The sequence below is a fragment of the Panthera leo genome, chromosome E2 (genome assembly GCF_018350215.1).
Source record: "Panthera leo isolate Ple1 chromosome E2, P.leo_Ple1_pat1.1, whole genome shotgun sequence".
In the NCBI taxonomy this organism is placed as follows: domain Eukaryota; kingdom Metazoa; phylum Chordata; class Mammalia; order Carnivora; family Felidae; genus Panthera; species Panthera leo.
The window spans coordinates 33,993,073-34,007,236 of NC_056693.1; the positions used below are offsets into that span (position 1 = coordinate 33,993,073).

The window sequence follows — 14,164 nt, forward strand, 5'->3', positions numbered from 1 at the left end:
CTGTGGTGATTTTATGAGCTTTCTGATTTCCCAGGATACATGTTGTCCTGACCTACTGCTTAATGTCTGTGGCCTGCTTTTGCTGTTTTCACAAACCCTTCATTATTTCTGTATTCCATGATTATTTTTAAGTTATTGATTATAGGAAATGTTCCAGCATGCTCTATGTGGACTTTTTCAGTTTGTCAACAAATGACTTCTCACCTTAGTAAATTGGCCAAGAAACAAGGGGAAATAAAAACTTAGCATTATGTATAAAAGTTTGTTATTCGATACAACTCTGAAGTGTGTTTTGGCAAGAGAATAACAAAAAAAATTGTTGTGTGTTCCTGAAGTGCATTTACTCATTTTGTTTCTACTCATCTTAATTCAGCCTATCAGGAATTACAAAAATAAGTAATTTTTTTAATGAAGTGAGAAGTCATTTTGCATCCTTTAAAATACAACTCTCCTTGATACTCTAATATCTACATAGTTTGAGAAATTATTAGGAATTCTTAAGGATGGTAATCAGTATTACTACTTCAAATTGGAAGTTTTCTGTTTCGTGATCGGATGCTTGTAAAGTAGGTGTGATAGTCACAGGGCTGAAAAAGTAAATGGAAAATCATTAGGCACCACAGATGGGAATCACAATGGAACCAGCAGTCTATATCAAGAGTTATTTGGGAGCAGTAAACTATCAGTGTAGCTTCTCTTCAAATATTTGGCATCTTCACGTTTACCATTGAGTTTGGATAGTTTTTTTCCTTGTGTACAATTTTGAAAATTGAAAAACAGAATAGGAAGTGGTGAATGATAAAACTTGGGCCAAAACCATTAGAAGGAGACTTACAATTTTAGTAGTGCAAAAGAATGAATATTTTCACTTTGGTTTATCTATTCGGTGGTCAGCTTTTGAAATAGCTTTTGCAATATGATTGGGAAAAAAGGTAAAATTGTTAAATTTTACTCTCCGTGTCCATTTCAAAAGAGAATGCTTGCTGGTTAAAGATGTAAGAGCATATTTAACTATAGAAAACTGTATATAACTGTGTGATATATACAAGGCTAAATGAAGCAAACATTTTATAGTGGTTGGCTGTAAGAGAATATTTTCCTTTCTCCCTTTCTGAGCTTTTGAAAATGAAGAATGTGTTTGAAAAATTAAAGAATTGATGCACTCCAGAAGTTTGTTAATGAATGAACCGTGCATGTAACTTTCTTGTTGTTTGAAATTATTCCAGGCATAATATCATGGGTCCTATACACATCAAATAGAACGTTTGAAATACTTGACTTGGCAAGTTTATTATTACCTCGGTTTAATGTGGCAACGTTAGTTTTTTTCTTTTACCCCTTCTACCTCCGGAAGAGTTAAGTTTCTGCTCCTGGGCTCCCCTAATGCAGTGACTCTCCAAGTACGGCTCCTATTCCACCGTTCTTTGTGAGAAGTGCAACTCCTTTTTTCAGTTCTTATTGCTTCATAGTTGTTCATACTTTCATATACCTAAGGGCTGCTTATTAATAACTTATGAAGTGAATTGTTAAGAATTACTAAAATGTGGTATTCATAAGCCAAAACTAGTAAGTGTAGCATTAGAGTTTACTGTTGTCCCTGAGTCTGTCCTGGGAAACTTGGCAACAGTGCAAAGCTTCTTACATGTCATATGCAGAATGGGGTTCCTGCCATATTCAGGAAGGGTGCTTATTTAGGATGTGTCCTCAGTATGGTCTCAAATGGATCTTGGGTTTCCATTGTGCTTCCTCTTTTCTACCCCCCTCCCCCACCTGCCATTTAAATTACTATTAGCTTCATCTTTATCTATTTAATTTATGGGTTTTTGGTTAACTTTTCACTGTGTGGTCAGGCATAGTTGTACCAAAAATGCTTTGGCTTATAATTTAAAATATGAATGTGTTGCAGCACAGATAAATCTTCATTCCCCTTATGCTAATTCTGGTATATATAGTCACCTAAAAACTTGGTTGTAAGAGATACTTGAAGGTCACTAAGTTCCTTTTCCACTGGAAAAACGGTCGAGGGAGAGGCCTCCTCCTAGTAGACCTAGTGCTTTATCCGTAAGCTTCTATGGCATGTGCTGTGTGATGGGTCCGGCACTAGGTGTGTTGTCTGTTGCTGTCCTTTGTCCCTCTGCCAAGAACATGAGGACCTTTCTTTGGCTTTGCTTGGTGCATATAAGCATTGGATTTATATTTATTGAGTGATGTTGTCTCCATTTTTCAAAGTGATCACTCCTTTGGAAACATTTCATTTTTACAGATTTTAGAATAAATTCATTTAAATTACTTATTGACTGCCTATTAGTTTCTAATAGGTATCCAATTGAGTATGCAATTGACTGTTTAAGTAGATCTCTTTAAGGAAAGTGTTGCTATACATGCTATTGACACATTTTGTTTTCTTAATAGCAGAGAGTTCTCTGTAACAGTCAAGTCCTTTTCCTTCAGATTTGTGGATGATATATGTGTTTGAGTAACAGATCTATATGACTTCCTGTTATTTGGTCTCCCAGGGGAGATAAATCCCCAATAGTGTAGCGTATTACATGTGGTTTTCCCCTCCGTTCTGTAGCCATCAATAGCGCTTACCTCAGTTCTTCCTTAGCATTTCCGTTTTGGATTCAAGGCAAAATTTTCAATTCTTGAGACCAGGCAAGTATTATTTACTTGTCCTTTTTTACTATTATTTGCTTCTGGAAATTCCTTACTCTATCCCAGCCCTAAATTTTATTTCTTGTTACAATTTTTGAATATTAAAAGGATTTGACTCTTCTCCTTTGTACTGTTTCAGGTCAGGGCTATCTTCTATAATTTATTCTGCTAAAAAATCTCAACTGACCACAGCCACCACTGCTACTGAGTTAAAAAGTTCCCAACGTTTTAGAAGCTTTTTCCAGCTACTCCTTCTCTACCAATTCAACCAGAAAAATTAACTACTTTTCCTCCCAAAGTTGTACTTTCTCTAACTAACCTCTGTGCATAGCAGAAGTATGAAAATTACCCAGTGCTTTTCTCGGACAATGTGAAGGTTAGTTATGATCTCTGGGATAATAGTACCCTATCTGGCTTAAACTTCAAGTGGCCAGCACTAATGCAGATAGTTTTGGACACCTGGGTGACATGTAAAACTATCTTACCAGAGCTGCTTTTCCTTTTGGGGGAAAAGTGAAGTTCCAACCAAATATTTCACAATCTTCCCCCCTCACCCCCACCACAGAATATCAGATGCTTTTGAGTCTAGAGAAAAACACTCTTGTTAAAATGTCTTTAGGTGGTTTCTGTTTCAACTTGTAAGTATACTCTTGACATATAATACACTTTTCTTATCTACTTATTGTACAACTAAATAACCTTGTTGACCTCCAACTTTTCCCCATTTCGACACAGTCTTCAGCAAAAAAAAAAAAAAAAAAGTTATGGTCTTTGGGCTGTTCTGTAGAATATTTTAAAAGCAAAAATATTTATGAGTAAGGTTGTCTACCTTTGAGTTACACAGGTGTATGCATTTGACAAAACTTGGCACATATATTCTTAAAACTTGTATCTTTCATTATGTGTAGATTTAACCTCTGAAAACATATTGAAGGCCAGTTAGTGATATACATGCTGAATTATTTAGGGAGGCAGTATACTAATACCTGTGATTTACTTTGAAATGCATCAAAAACAGATGGATTGAGGATAGATGTGTGATAAAGCAAGTATAGTAAAATGTTATTGTTAGAATGTAGATGGTGGGTATGTAGGTGTTCACTGTAAAATTCAACTTTTCTGTATGTTTGAAACTGTCCATAATAAAATGTCGAGGGCGCATTAAACATGATGCTGGACGCTATCCCTGGTCCTATGCATATTCACTATCTTAGGATAAAATCCAAAACTTGATCTAATGGAAGAAAACCATTAAAATTTTCAATGTATTACATGTTGTTACTCTTCATGCTATAGGATTTAGTCTTTGAGAATTGGGGAGTGGCTTGGAAAAAATTACTGCATCCTGGAACACTGTTTTGGAATGATGAGGTGAAGATGACAGCAATGGTAATTTCATGCCCAAAGTGTGTTTTTTCTTCCTATAGCCATTCATTTAACCAGCTTCTCCTTTCTTGGCAGCATAATCCTGAAGTCTTATTTTCAGAGAAAAGAAAGTGTTCTTAATGTCACTGAGCTTTATTATGATTGAATGCAAGCAAATATTTGAAGAGATGAATCATTGATTCCTGGACCATCGTCAGACAGGGTTAGATCAGTTGGCCAGATGTCTCTGTGGTGGATAGTTTATGATGGTAGAGGTCTGTGTTTTGAGTACCAGACCTCACTGCTTTAACACTGAACTTTCTGAGAGCCTTTTTTTTTTCCCTTTCAGAGCAGCGCTAAAGTAAATAAAATGTAAAAATCTAATAAATCATAAATGACATAGAAATGGAAAGAATAGTTGTTACTTTATTTTGTAAAAGGAAATGTTTTATAATTATGCATTTGCAGCAAAATGGCTATGAACAGTATAATGATTTAAAACGCATTATCATTTAGATGGTAAAAAGTGTCTCTACTAAGCAATGGCATCCAGTGGCATCATTATAATTTAATCAGTTGGTGGTTGTCGCGTCAGTTGATGACTGCTACAGCCACAGATCTAGTCCTTGTGTATATTTAAATTATGTGACTAGCTTTTTTTGTTCTCAAAATCGAGCCAACCATCTAATGCTAAGTAGTCATCAAAGTTATGGGGAAGTATATAGGTATTTGAGATGTTTTGCCTTTACATAAGCTCTATTCTTATTCATTTTCCATTTCATTCAGTCTGTCAACCATTGAATGACATTACCCATCAGCAGGGTACCATCTCGATTCATGATGCTTCATAGGGTGGGTCTGTTGGGAAAAATAGGGAGCTATTTTATTCATTATGTCAATATGTACTGTATATAATCATTAATGGATGTAACTGTACTCTAATGGCTTTTTTGGCTGCCTTCTCCAGAAGACTAAGTTCAAAGATAGTATCAGTTCATTTTTCTGGAAAGGGAGATTAACTTTTTTGACCCCAGAAGAATCACTCTGTAGTGTTTCAATTTGTCCCTTCCTCCAGTTAGTAGGTCCTACCTATTGTGACACATTTCTGTGTTAGGTTCTATAGCACAGTGATTTCCAGACCTGACCACCATCAGAATCAACTGGAGAATTTGAAGAAAATAGTTGCTTGGGTCACATCCTAGAAATTCTGATGCTGGTGATTTGGAGTGGAACCAGGAATTTGCATTTTAAGAAGTACTTAAGCAATTCTAATGGACATTGCCTTTGGGATGATTAAGCTACAATCCCTTCTAAGGTTCTTTGTCTAAAAGTATGGATAAGTAAAAATTATTTTAGTACAGGGTAGATGATAACTCTAAAAGATAACTTCTTTGGTTATCTTAGTGCTGTTTGTTTCTTTGTTTAAAGTTTATCTCGAAAGAGAGGGGAGGGCAGAGAAAGAGGATCCCAAGCAGGCTCTGCACTGTCTGCGCAGAGCCCCACGCCAGGCTTGAACCCACAAACTGTGATCATCACCTGAGCTGAAATCAAAAGTTGGATACTCAACTGACTGAACCACCCAAGTGCCCCACAGTTATCTTAGTGCTTTTTTTTTAAATTTTTTAATGTTTATTTACTTTTGATGGAGAGAGAGAAAGACAGAGGGAGAGCAGGGGAGGGGCAGAAAAAGAGGGAGACACAGAACCTGAAGCAGACTCCAGGCTCTGAACTGTCAGCGCAGAGCCCGACGCAGGGCTCAAACCCACGAACCGTGAGATCGTGACCTGAGCCAAAGTTGGACACTCAACCGACTGAGCCACCCAGGCGCCCTTCTTAGTGCTCTTAAATCAGGTCTTACTCCAGAGTCCCCACATCCCAGATTATTTAGTCACTCATTTTATAATAACATCTTGCATTTTTGGATCCAGTGTAAGTGTAAGGCTCTGTGCCACATGTTTTACATGCACTATTCCATTTAATCCTCACAGTAGTACTGTGTAAGAACTATTATTATCTCCATGTTTTAAAGTGTGTCAATAGTCAGGGTACTTAGAATGCATAGCTGTAAATATTGCAGAGCTGGGACCTGCGCCCAGTCTTTCTGACTGCAAAGCCCCGTACCCTGTACTGGAGGTGGCCTCTGGCATCCTGTATAAGATCTGTAGGCTGAGTGTTACTGTCTTAAAACAATGGTCCTTCGGAAGAGGACCACATAATGATTTTTGGAATGAGATAAAACAAAGCTGTGTAAAGTATAATTGTTTAACTTCATTAGTCTTTTGCCTAAAGTGTTCACAATTTGTTCTGTGAGAGAAGTATAACAAGTGGCAATGATTTCCTGATAAAACCTATACATTCTTTAGTACTGAATAAATCTAAAAGATCATACTCTTGGTTCACTTATGTCCCCTGCCTTTAGATGTGACCCTTAAAGATTCTCTGTATGTTCATTTCAGAAGTTTTTTAAAGATACCAGCTCTTTTTTTTTTTCTTGTATGTTTCAGATTTCCCCCACCTAATTAGCCTCTTCTTTACACCTGGTCTTTAATTAAAGAGAAAGTCTTTAATTTTAAAATATTTGAAAACTTTATTTTTTTACTCCCATTTCCTCCTATGACAGATTTTGTAGTTGGCATCATTTTGGGGTCATTTAGGGAAAATGGCTCCTTTGGAAGAACTTGACCTGAACTACACTTGAGTTCAGTATGAAAATAAGCAAAAGCTCACTGAATTCTTGTCATCTTCCTCCAAATTTAGTCAGATTTTTATAAATACCTATAGGTACTGGATATCTTCCCTTTAGAACAGTACTAAAAGGAAATCTGCATAGATTAATTATTCTATATCCAGTTTAGCAAAACATTTTTGGATAGAATGAAGTTTAAGACTTTGAGATTCAGCAAGCTTTTTTTTTTTTTTTTTTAACCCACTGTATTTCTCAGAAGCATTCCCATCATTTCTTGTTAATCTAAATAGCTTTACAAGTGATGGCATTAAACTGTAATTGTAGGATTCTCTGTTCTCTCCCAACACTTTTTCTGAGACTTAATCTCAACTGACATTCTCAAATCATTACCAGTTTTTTAAAATGCCTGATTGGTCTCCCTTCCGCAGTTATGCATTCCCAATTTAATGTGTCTGAGTGGACTGAATCTTATTTACATGACACGCCTATCCCAACTTCCATATTGATCATCTGGAAAGGCTCAGGAGCTTTAGAGAAGCCAGTAGAATTCCCTCTGCTCCAGTAACCCCAACATCACGGAGCAGTACAGGGTAAGAGAGCACTTGGCCAGGAAATGAAGCATTACCAAATAGAGTTCCCTTGTATTGAATCCTGGACCACTCCCACTACCGTCCCCGAAGTATTAGTTGGTTTAGACACAGATTTTTATGGCCTAGTGGGTAAGAAACTATGACAATCCAGAGTATGGATTCTGATACAGACTTAACTGGGATGAGGAGTAGTTTTAGATATACTGGTATAGAAAGATGTGCTGTTGGTGTGCCTGGGTGGCTCAGTTGGTTAAGCATCCAACTCTTGATCTCAGCTCAGGTCATCTCCCCCATTCATGAGATCGAGCCCTGCATCAGGCTCTGTGCTGACAGCATGGAGCCTCCTTGGGATTCTCTCTCCTTCTCTCTGCCCCTCCCCCACTCATGCTCTCTCAAATAAACAAAAAAATGTATTGTTAAGAAAAAAAGCAAACCTCAGATGTTTATGGCATCATCCTATTTAAGTTAAAAAATTGGTGGGGGGGGGGGGGGGTGCTGCGCCCGGGTGGCTCAGTTGGTTAAGCATCTGACTTCAGCTCACATCTTGATCTCATGTTCTCGAGTTCGAGCCCTGCTTTGGGTGAGCTAAAGCCCCACATCGAGTGAGCACGAGCCCCACTTCAGGTGAATCCCACTTCTCTTTCCCTTTCTCCTCTGCCCCTCATGGGATATTTTTTTCTCTCTCTCCCTCCCCCCATCCCAGCCCTTTGCTCACTTGCGGCCTCTCTCTTAAAAAATAGTTGTTGTTTTTAAGTATATTAGTGTGCAAACAGACACATGAAGCTTTTAGCAGGGGTTACCTCTGGGAAAGGAATGGGCTATGCAGAAGAGAGGCTTTCACTTTTCTGTAGACTGTATGCAGCATTTCAGTCTTAAAATGAAAGTGCATCCATCTTTTGTTTTAAAAAGTTAACAGATGGGGTGCCTGGATGGCTCAGTTGGTGAAGTGTCCGACTTCAGCTCAGGTCATGATCTCATGGTTCATGGGCTCGAGCCCCATATGGGGCTCTGTGCTGACAGCTCAGAGCCTGGAACCTGCTTCAGATTCTGTCTCCGTCTCTCTGCCTCTCCCCCACTCCTGCTTGTTCGTGCTCACGCTCTCTTTCTCTCTCTCAAAAATAAGTAAACATTAAAAAGTTAACAGATAAAAAACTTTTAATATAATTCTTTGATATTTCATGGGAGTGCTCTAGTGGCATATCAACTGGGCAGACCTATCAGAAAACGTTGGGTTCTTTACCCGCTTCGTCTGAATTGTTCCAACAGTGTCTTCTCTGAAATTTCTGTGAGAAGGGCTGGAGCACTGCTTCTTAAATATGTTACTTTTTGGTCTTAGCAGCATAGTTTATAAGATCAATAGAAATTTATAGCAGGGACCCTTTTAAAGCCTTATTTCTGATTTCTGTCTCTTGTCCTTTTAAGCATTGAGATCTCTTAATTATCTACTCTCTGAGGGGAATTGTATGTGTACCATGGTCCCTGCAGTAATGGGAATGGTATTACTTCAACTCTTTGTTGATTCTCTTTTAAGAAGCTGTTTCCAGCAGAGTCCTTGTCTCATGCTCCTACCTATACTTCAGTCACATCCTTTTAAGTATAACCTCCAAATTTTAAAGACAGCCTGACTGGGGAGAACCAAAATACCTATGGTATTACTTGGCTCAGCCATTACTATCTTGCTAGTCTGGAGAGAGATACTGTGTGTTAACTCTCTTCTTTCTTCCCATCCCTCCCTCCTCTTCCTTCTGTTGTCCCTCCCCCTCCCTCTGTGGGTTATATTAGATTATTATATGTATGAGTAAAGGCTTTCTATCTCCATCTATCTTCTATCTCCATCTCCTTTCCTTTAGTTTTCCCCCATGAACAGTAATTAAACTAGGCAAATATTTAAAAGAATTTGCTGCAAATCTGTCCCAATAATGGAGTTAATTTTTCTCTTGCTTTTCTCTTGCTCCATTGAATTACACATTTTATTTATAGCTATTCCTGAGCCAGTGCTCAATATACACAGATTTAATTGTAAATAACCAAATGTTGAGAGTACACACTAGTCTCTCTTCCTTATACGTCCATTTTGTCCTTATGGGTCTTGTCTCCGGGTCTTGGCATGATTTTTTACTTTCTACTGCCAACCCCCTCCCACTTCTGTTTTCTTCTTCCAAATCCTTTCTAGACCTAACCAGATTTTCTCAGTTTAATGAGGAGGTGGTTCTATCATTAGGTTTTTGTTGATGACCAGACTGTATGGGATGAGAATTGCCATCCATGAATTCCTGGAGGGCAGGGACTGTGCCTTGTTCATTTTTATTCTCCCAGTGCCAGCATGGTGCAGGCATAGGGTGCCTAGTCAGTATTTTTAGACAAAGATCATGGATGTGCTCTTTTGTAACTTTGGAGCAGCAGACATATTGTACAAAAAACTCATCGTTGTGAAAATGTAACTTTGTAATGTATATTTGCCTCTCTCCAAACAGTCTTGCTGACATAACAGAAAAACTTTGTAACTGCTTGTATGATTTCTGTAAATTCTCAAGAGTGCCTCCAAATGGGAAACGTGTACAGTTTGGTGATTGCATTCAAGTGAAACACTCTACTCTTTATTCTCCTTGATATCAAGTGGGTGCTAACATATTTGTGTCATAACTTTTTTTTAACAATAAGCATCTGTAGTTAGTTTATTTGAAATATTAACTTTTCTCATACATTTAAATTTAAAAAGGAAACAGTTCTTTTTTTTTTTTTTTAATCCATTAAAGGAGTCTTTGCAACAATGGCACACATTCTTCTAATGTATTTCTGCATAGGTGGAACCATGCATATGGATTTTGGGGGGGGAAATCAGTGGTAATTTGTGTGGTTTACAAGGATATGGTTTAGCAATCAACTTTATGTTGTAATGCTAAAAAGAAGTTCTTGATCGTAATTCCCTTATGTAAAGGTACCTCTTTGTGTCGGAAACCTATAAAAATAACCAGAGATGATTTCCCACTGTAATCCTATGCCTATAAAGTCAAACTTAGAAACTGTGAGTAATTAAATGACCAAGAATCTTTGATGCATTTTTCTTTTCTTCTCTTTTAGAACTGCCACTGGATGACCCAGATTCCCTGTAATTGATAATGTTGGAGATCAGTTCTGCAACTTTCTTCCATATTCGTTTGTTAAAAACAAATAGAATGCAAGTTCCTCCACTCCAGATTATGAAAACAGTACTTGGAAAACTGAAAACTATCTAAATGATTGTCTTTGGTTGGGCCGTGTTCTTAGTGAGCAGAAGCCTTGGCCAGGGTCTGCTGTTGACTCTTGAGGAGCACATAGCCCACTTCCTGGGGACTAGAGGTGCCACTGCTACCATGGGTAATTCCTGTATCTGCCGAGATGACAGTGGAGCGGAAGATAGTGTTGACACCCAGCAGCAACAAGCCGAGAACAGTGCAGTACCCACTGCTGACATGAGGAGCCAACCCCGGGACCCTGTTCGGCCACCAAGGAGGGGCCGAGGACCACATGAGCCAAGGAGAAAGAAACAAAATGTAGATGGACTAGTGCTAGACACACTAGCAGTCATACGGACTCTTGTAGACAAGTAAGTATCTGACTCCTCGCCACCTCCTATGAGATGACAGCGTTCTATAGAAACCATAACCTTTGACTCCTTCACTTCATTAGGATCTCTTCACCAAGCCTTGAGCTCATAAGGCAAGGGAGAATATTTTATTTCTCCTCTGATGGCAGAGTAAATTATAAGCTTTGATATTTTTACTTGCTAACATCTACTCCTGTCTGGAAATATCTAAACATTTCAATAGCAGAAAGCACAAAGCTAGGATCTTTATTAGGGAATGTAGTAAATAAGGAGCGAGTTTGTGTTGCAAGCTACAATAGGAAATGGTTTCACAAAGACTGATTCTTATCTTGCTTGCCTATCTACGCCACAGACCAGAGATTCAAGATGAGTTATTTTTCCGAGAGCATGGCTGTGTGCACTTTCTGTTGGCGACGTAAGGACATAGATCAAGGAAAGCATTCGTCCTCCTCTCTTTTTGTATCCCTTATTTGGCCATCTTAGATCCATTTGGGAAGCTTGTAAATTGAAACTGCAGGGCACACCTGTACATGTTTTGTTTCTCCTCTGCTTTGTCTAACTATATGTATGAAATCCCAGATTGAATAACAGTGAAATGAAAGAACATTGTTCAAGTTGAAAAAATATTTTAACTTAACTGCAGTTCAGTAGTTAGGAGCAAAAGTTTTAGAACCATGATCAACCAAGTTTCAAATTTCGGCCCAGCCCCTTGACTAGCTACATAATAGTGGGCGAATTAATTCTCTAAGCCTCAGGTTTCTCATCTATAAGAGGGAAATTATGTCTTTCTTACAGAGATTATCATAATATATGTAAAGCATCTAGAATAGTGCCTTACACATAACAATCACTCAGTAGATGATAGTATTTTTTTTTAATGCTTATTTATTTTGAGAGAGAGAGAGGGAGCACAAGCAGGGGGGAAGAGCAGAGAGAGAGAGAGAGAGAGAGAGAGAGAGAGGAGAGAGAAGAGAGAGAGAATCCCAAGCAGGCTCCACACTGTCAGCACAGAGCCTGACACAGGACTCGATCCCATGAACTTTGAGATCATGAGCTGAGCTGAAATCAAGAGGAGCCAGACATTCAACCGAGCCACCCAGGTGCCCCAACTTTTTTTTAAAGTTATATCTGGGTTCTTTTTGCCTCAGGCTCTGCTAGTAAATTTAAGTATCTAAATATTTGATAATCACTTTTATAAAACCTAGTTTTAATTCCTCAAAATTATAGCGTTAAGCAAGGTATACCTGTGCATATTATTCTGAGGGGAATTTTTTCCCTTATAGAAATAAATTTATTTTGTACATCTTAATATCTGCTGTAGAACAGGCTGGGGAAAGGAGGTTCTTACAAATCTTCTCCATAACCAATTCAGAAAGGTCTTCCTAACGTTATTAATACCAGCCTTTGAAGCAGTTCTGGTATCTGAATCAATTTTGTTTATACTGTGGATAGACTCTTTTTATTTCTTTTTTTTAATTTATATTGTAGTTAATATACAGTACAACATTGGTTTCAGAGGTAGAATTCAGTGATTCATCATTTACATTCAACACCCCGTGCTCATCACAAGTGCCCTTCTTAATACTCACCACCCATCTAGCCCGTCTCCCACCCACCTCCCTTCATCAACCCTCAGTGTGTTCTCTAGCAGTTAAGAGTCTCTTGTAGTTTGTTTCCCTCTCTTCTCTTTCCCTGCCCTTCCTATATATCCATCTGTTTTATTTCTTATATTACACATATGAGTGAAATCATGTATTTTTCTTTCTCTGATTGACTTTTTTCACTTAGCATAATATATTCTAGCTCCATCCACGTCATTGCAAGTGGCAAGATTTTCTTTTTTTTTTTGATGGCTGAGCAATATGCCATTGTATATATACATCTTTATTCATTTGACAGTCAAGGGACATTTGGGCTGTCTCCATAATTTGGCTATTGTTGATAATGCTGCTAGAAGCATTGGGTTGCACGTACCCCCTTGGAATCTGTATTTTTGTATCCTTTAGGTAAATACCTAATAGTGCAATTGCTGGGTCATAGGGTAGTTCTGTTTTTAGTTTTATGAGGAATCTCCACACTTCTTTCCAGAGCGGCTGCATCAGTTTGCATTCCCACCAGCAGTGCAAGAGGGTTTCCCTTTCTCTGCATCCTCACCAACACCTCTTGTTTTGTTGTTAATTTTATGAATTTTAATGCTCATATGTTTGTAGAAAATATTTATTGAATATAAATCTATGCCATTTACATCCCTCAAACTCAGTCAAGAAGCTAGAAACTGTTATTTAAAGTTTCTTCATGGTGCCTGGTTTTTTTTGTTTGTTTGTTTGTTTTGTGTTGTTTTTGAGAGACAGCACATGCAAGCGCGTGAGCAGGGCAGGAGCGTAGGGAGAGAGAATCTTAAGTAGACCTGCACCTGGGGGGTGGGGGTGGGGTGCACACACACAAGGCTCCATCTCACAACCCTGTGAGGTCATGACCTGAGCTGAAATCAAGAGTCGACGCTTAACTGATTGAGCCACCCAGGGGCCTCTCTGCATGGTGACATTTAAAACATACTATAAAATTATAATGAAAAGTTTCCCTTCCCAAGTAAGGAAACCACAAGCAGTGTTATTTAAGCCCATTCGAGAAGTACAGAATAGGCTTTGCCGTATTTTTTAAGAAAGTGATTAAGACAGTATGGAAGCAGAGTAGGAGATTTATCTCCAGTCTTTTAGAAAATATTACACATTATAAGTGAACTTGTTGATGAAGCAACTAATTCACTAACCTGAGGCAAATAGCGTACATTTGAGTAATAGGGTCATCTTTACCGTAAACCTGCTTATACCAAATTATAGCTATAACTCTTCTGAGAATGAGCAAATAAGGCAGATGTAGAGCAAGTGTGACGGGACCTGTTCGAGAAGCTAATGGCCAAACAGCGTTCAGACAGTTACAAACATAGTCACTGTAGCTTGTTTTTCAGAAACTACTAAAGGAGAAGAATTTCATACCTATAAAGTTTATAAGGCTGTTAAAACTAACCGTGGAAGATAGGACTGATGGACTTGGTAAGAATATACCTAAAAGGATGTATGCAGATGTCACAATTCTAGAATAATTGGTATTGATTGTTCTCCTCATTTTGCTTGTTACTTAGGAAAGAATGATGTTGATCTGAGAGAGGGGAGCAGTTTCTAAAGCTGTAGTGAGAGGCTTATATAGGAAACACACTTTAAATATACTTAAAGTCGTTTTGAAGTTCTCTTATTTGCATTTTTTTTTTTTTTTTTTTTTGGT

General features: G+C 38.1%; 1 protein-coding gene across 3 annotated transcripts in view; it reads left to right on the plus strand.

Moving 5' to 3' along the window:
• The window catches only part of RSPRY1 (ring finger and SPRY domain containing 1), a 44,483-nt gene that overhangs the window by 2,133 nt on the left and 28,186 nt on the right, over window positions 1-14,164 (plus strand). For 2 of the 3 annotated variants that reach the window (XM_042918705.1, XM_042918706.1), the window contains exon 2: window positions 10,378-10,882. In XM_042918705.1, the coding sequence (XP_042774639.1) occupies window positions 10,533-10,882 (350 nt within the window). In that variant the 5' untranslated portion in view covers window positions 10,378-10,532. Of the gene's footprint in view, window positions 1-9,205; window positions 9,913-10,377; window positions 10,883-14,164 lie in introns of those variants that run through there. The other variant, XM_042918707.1, reaches the window with a different exon arrangement.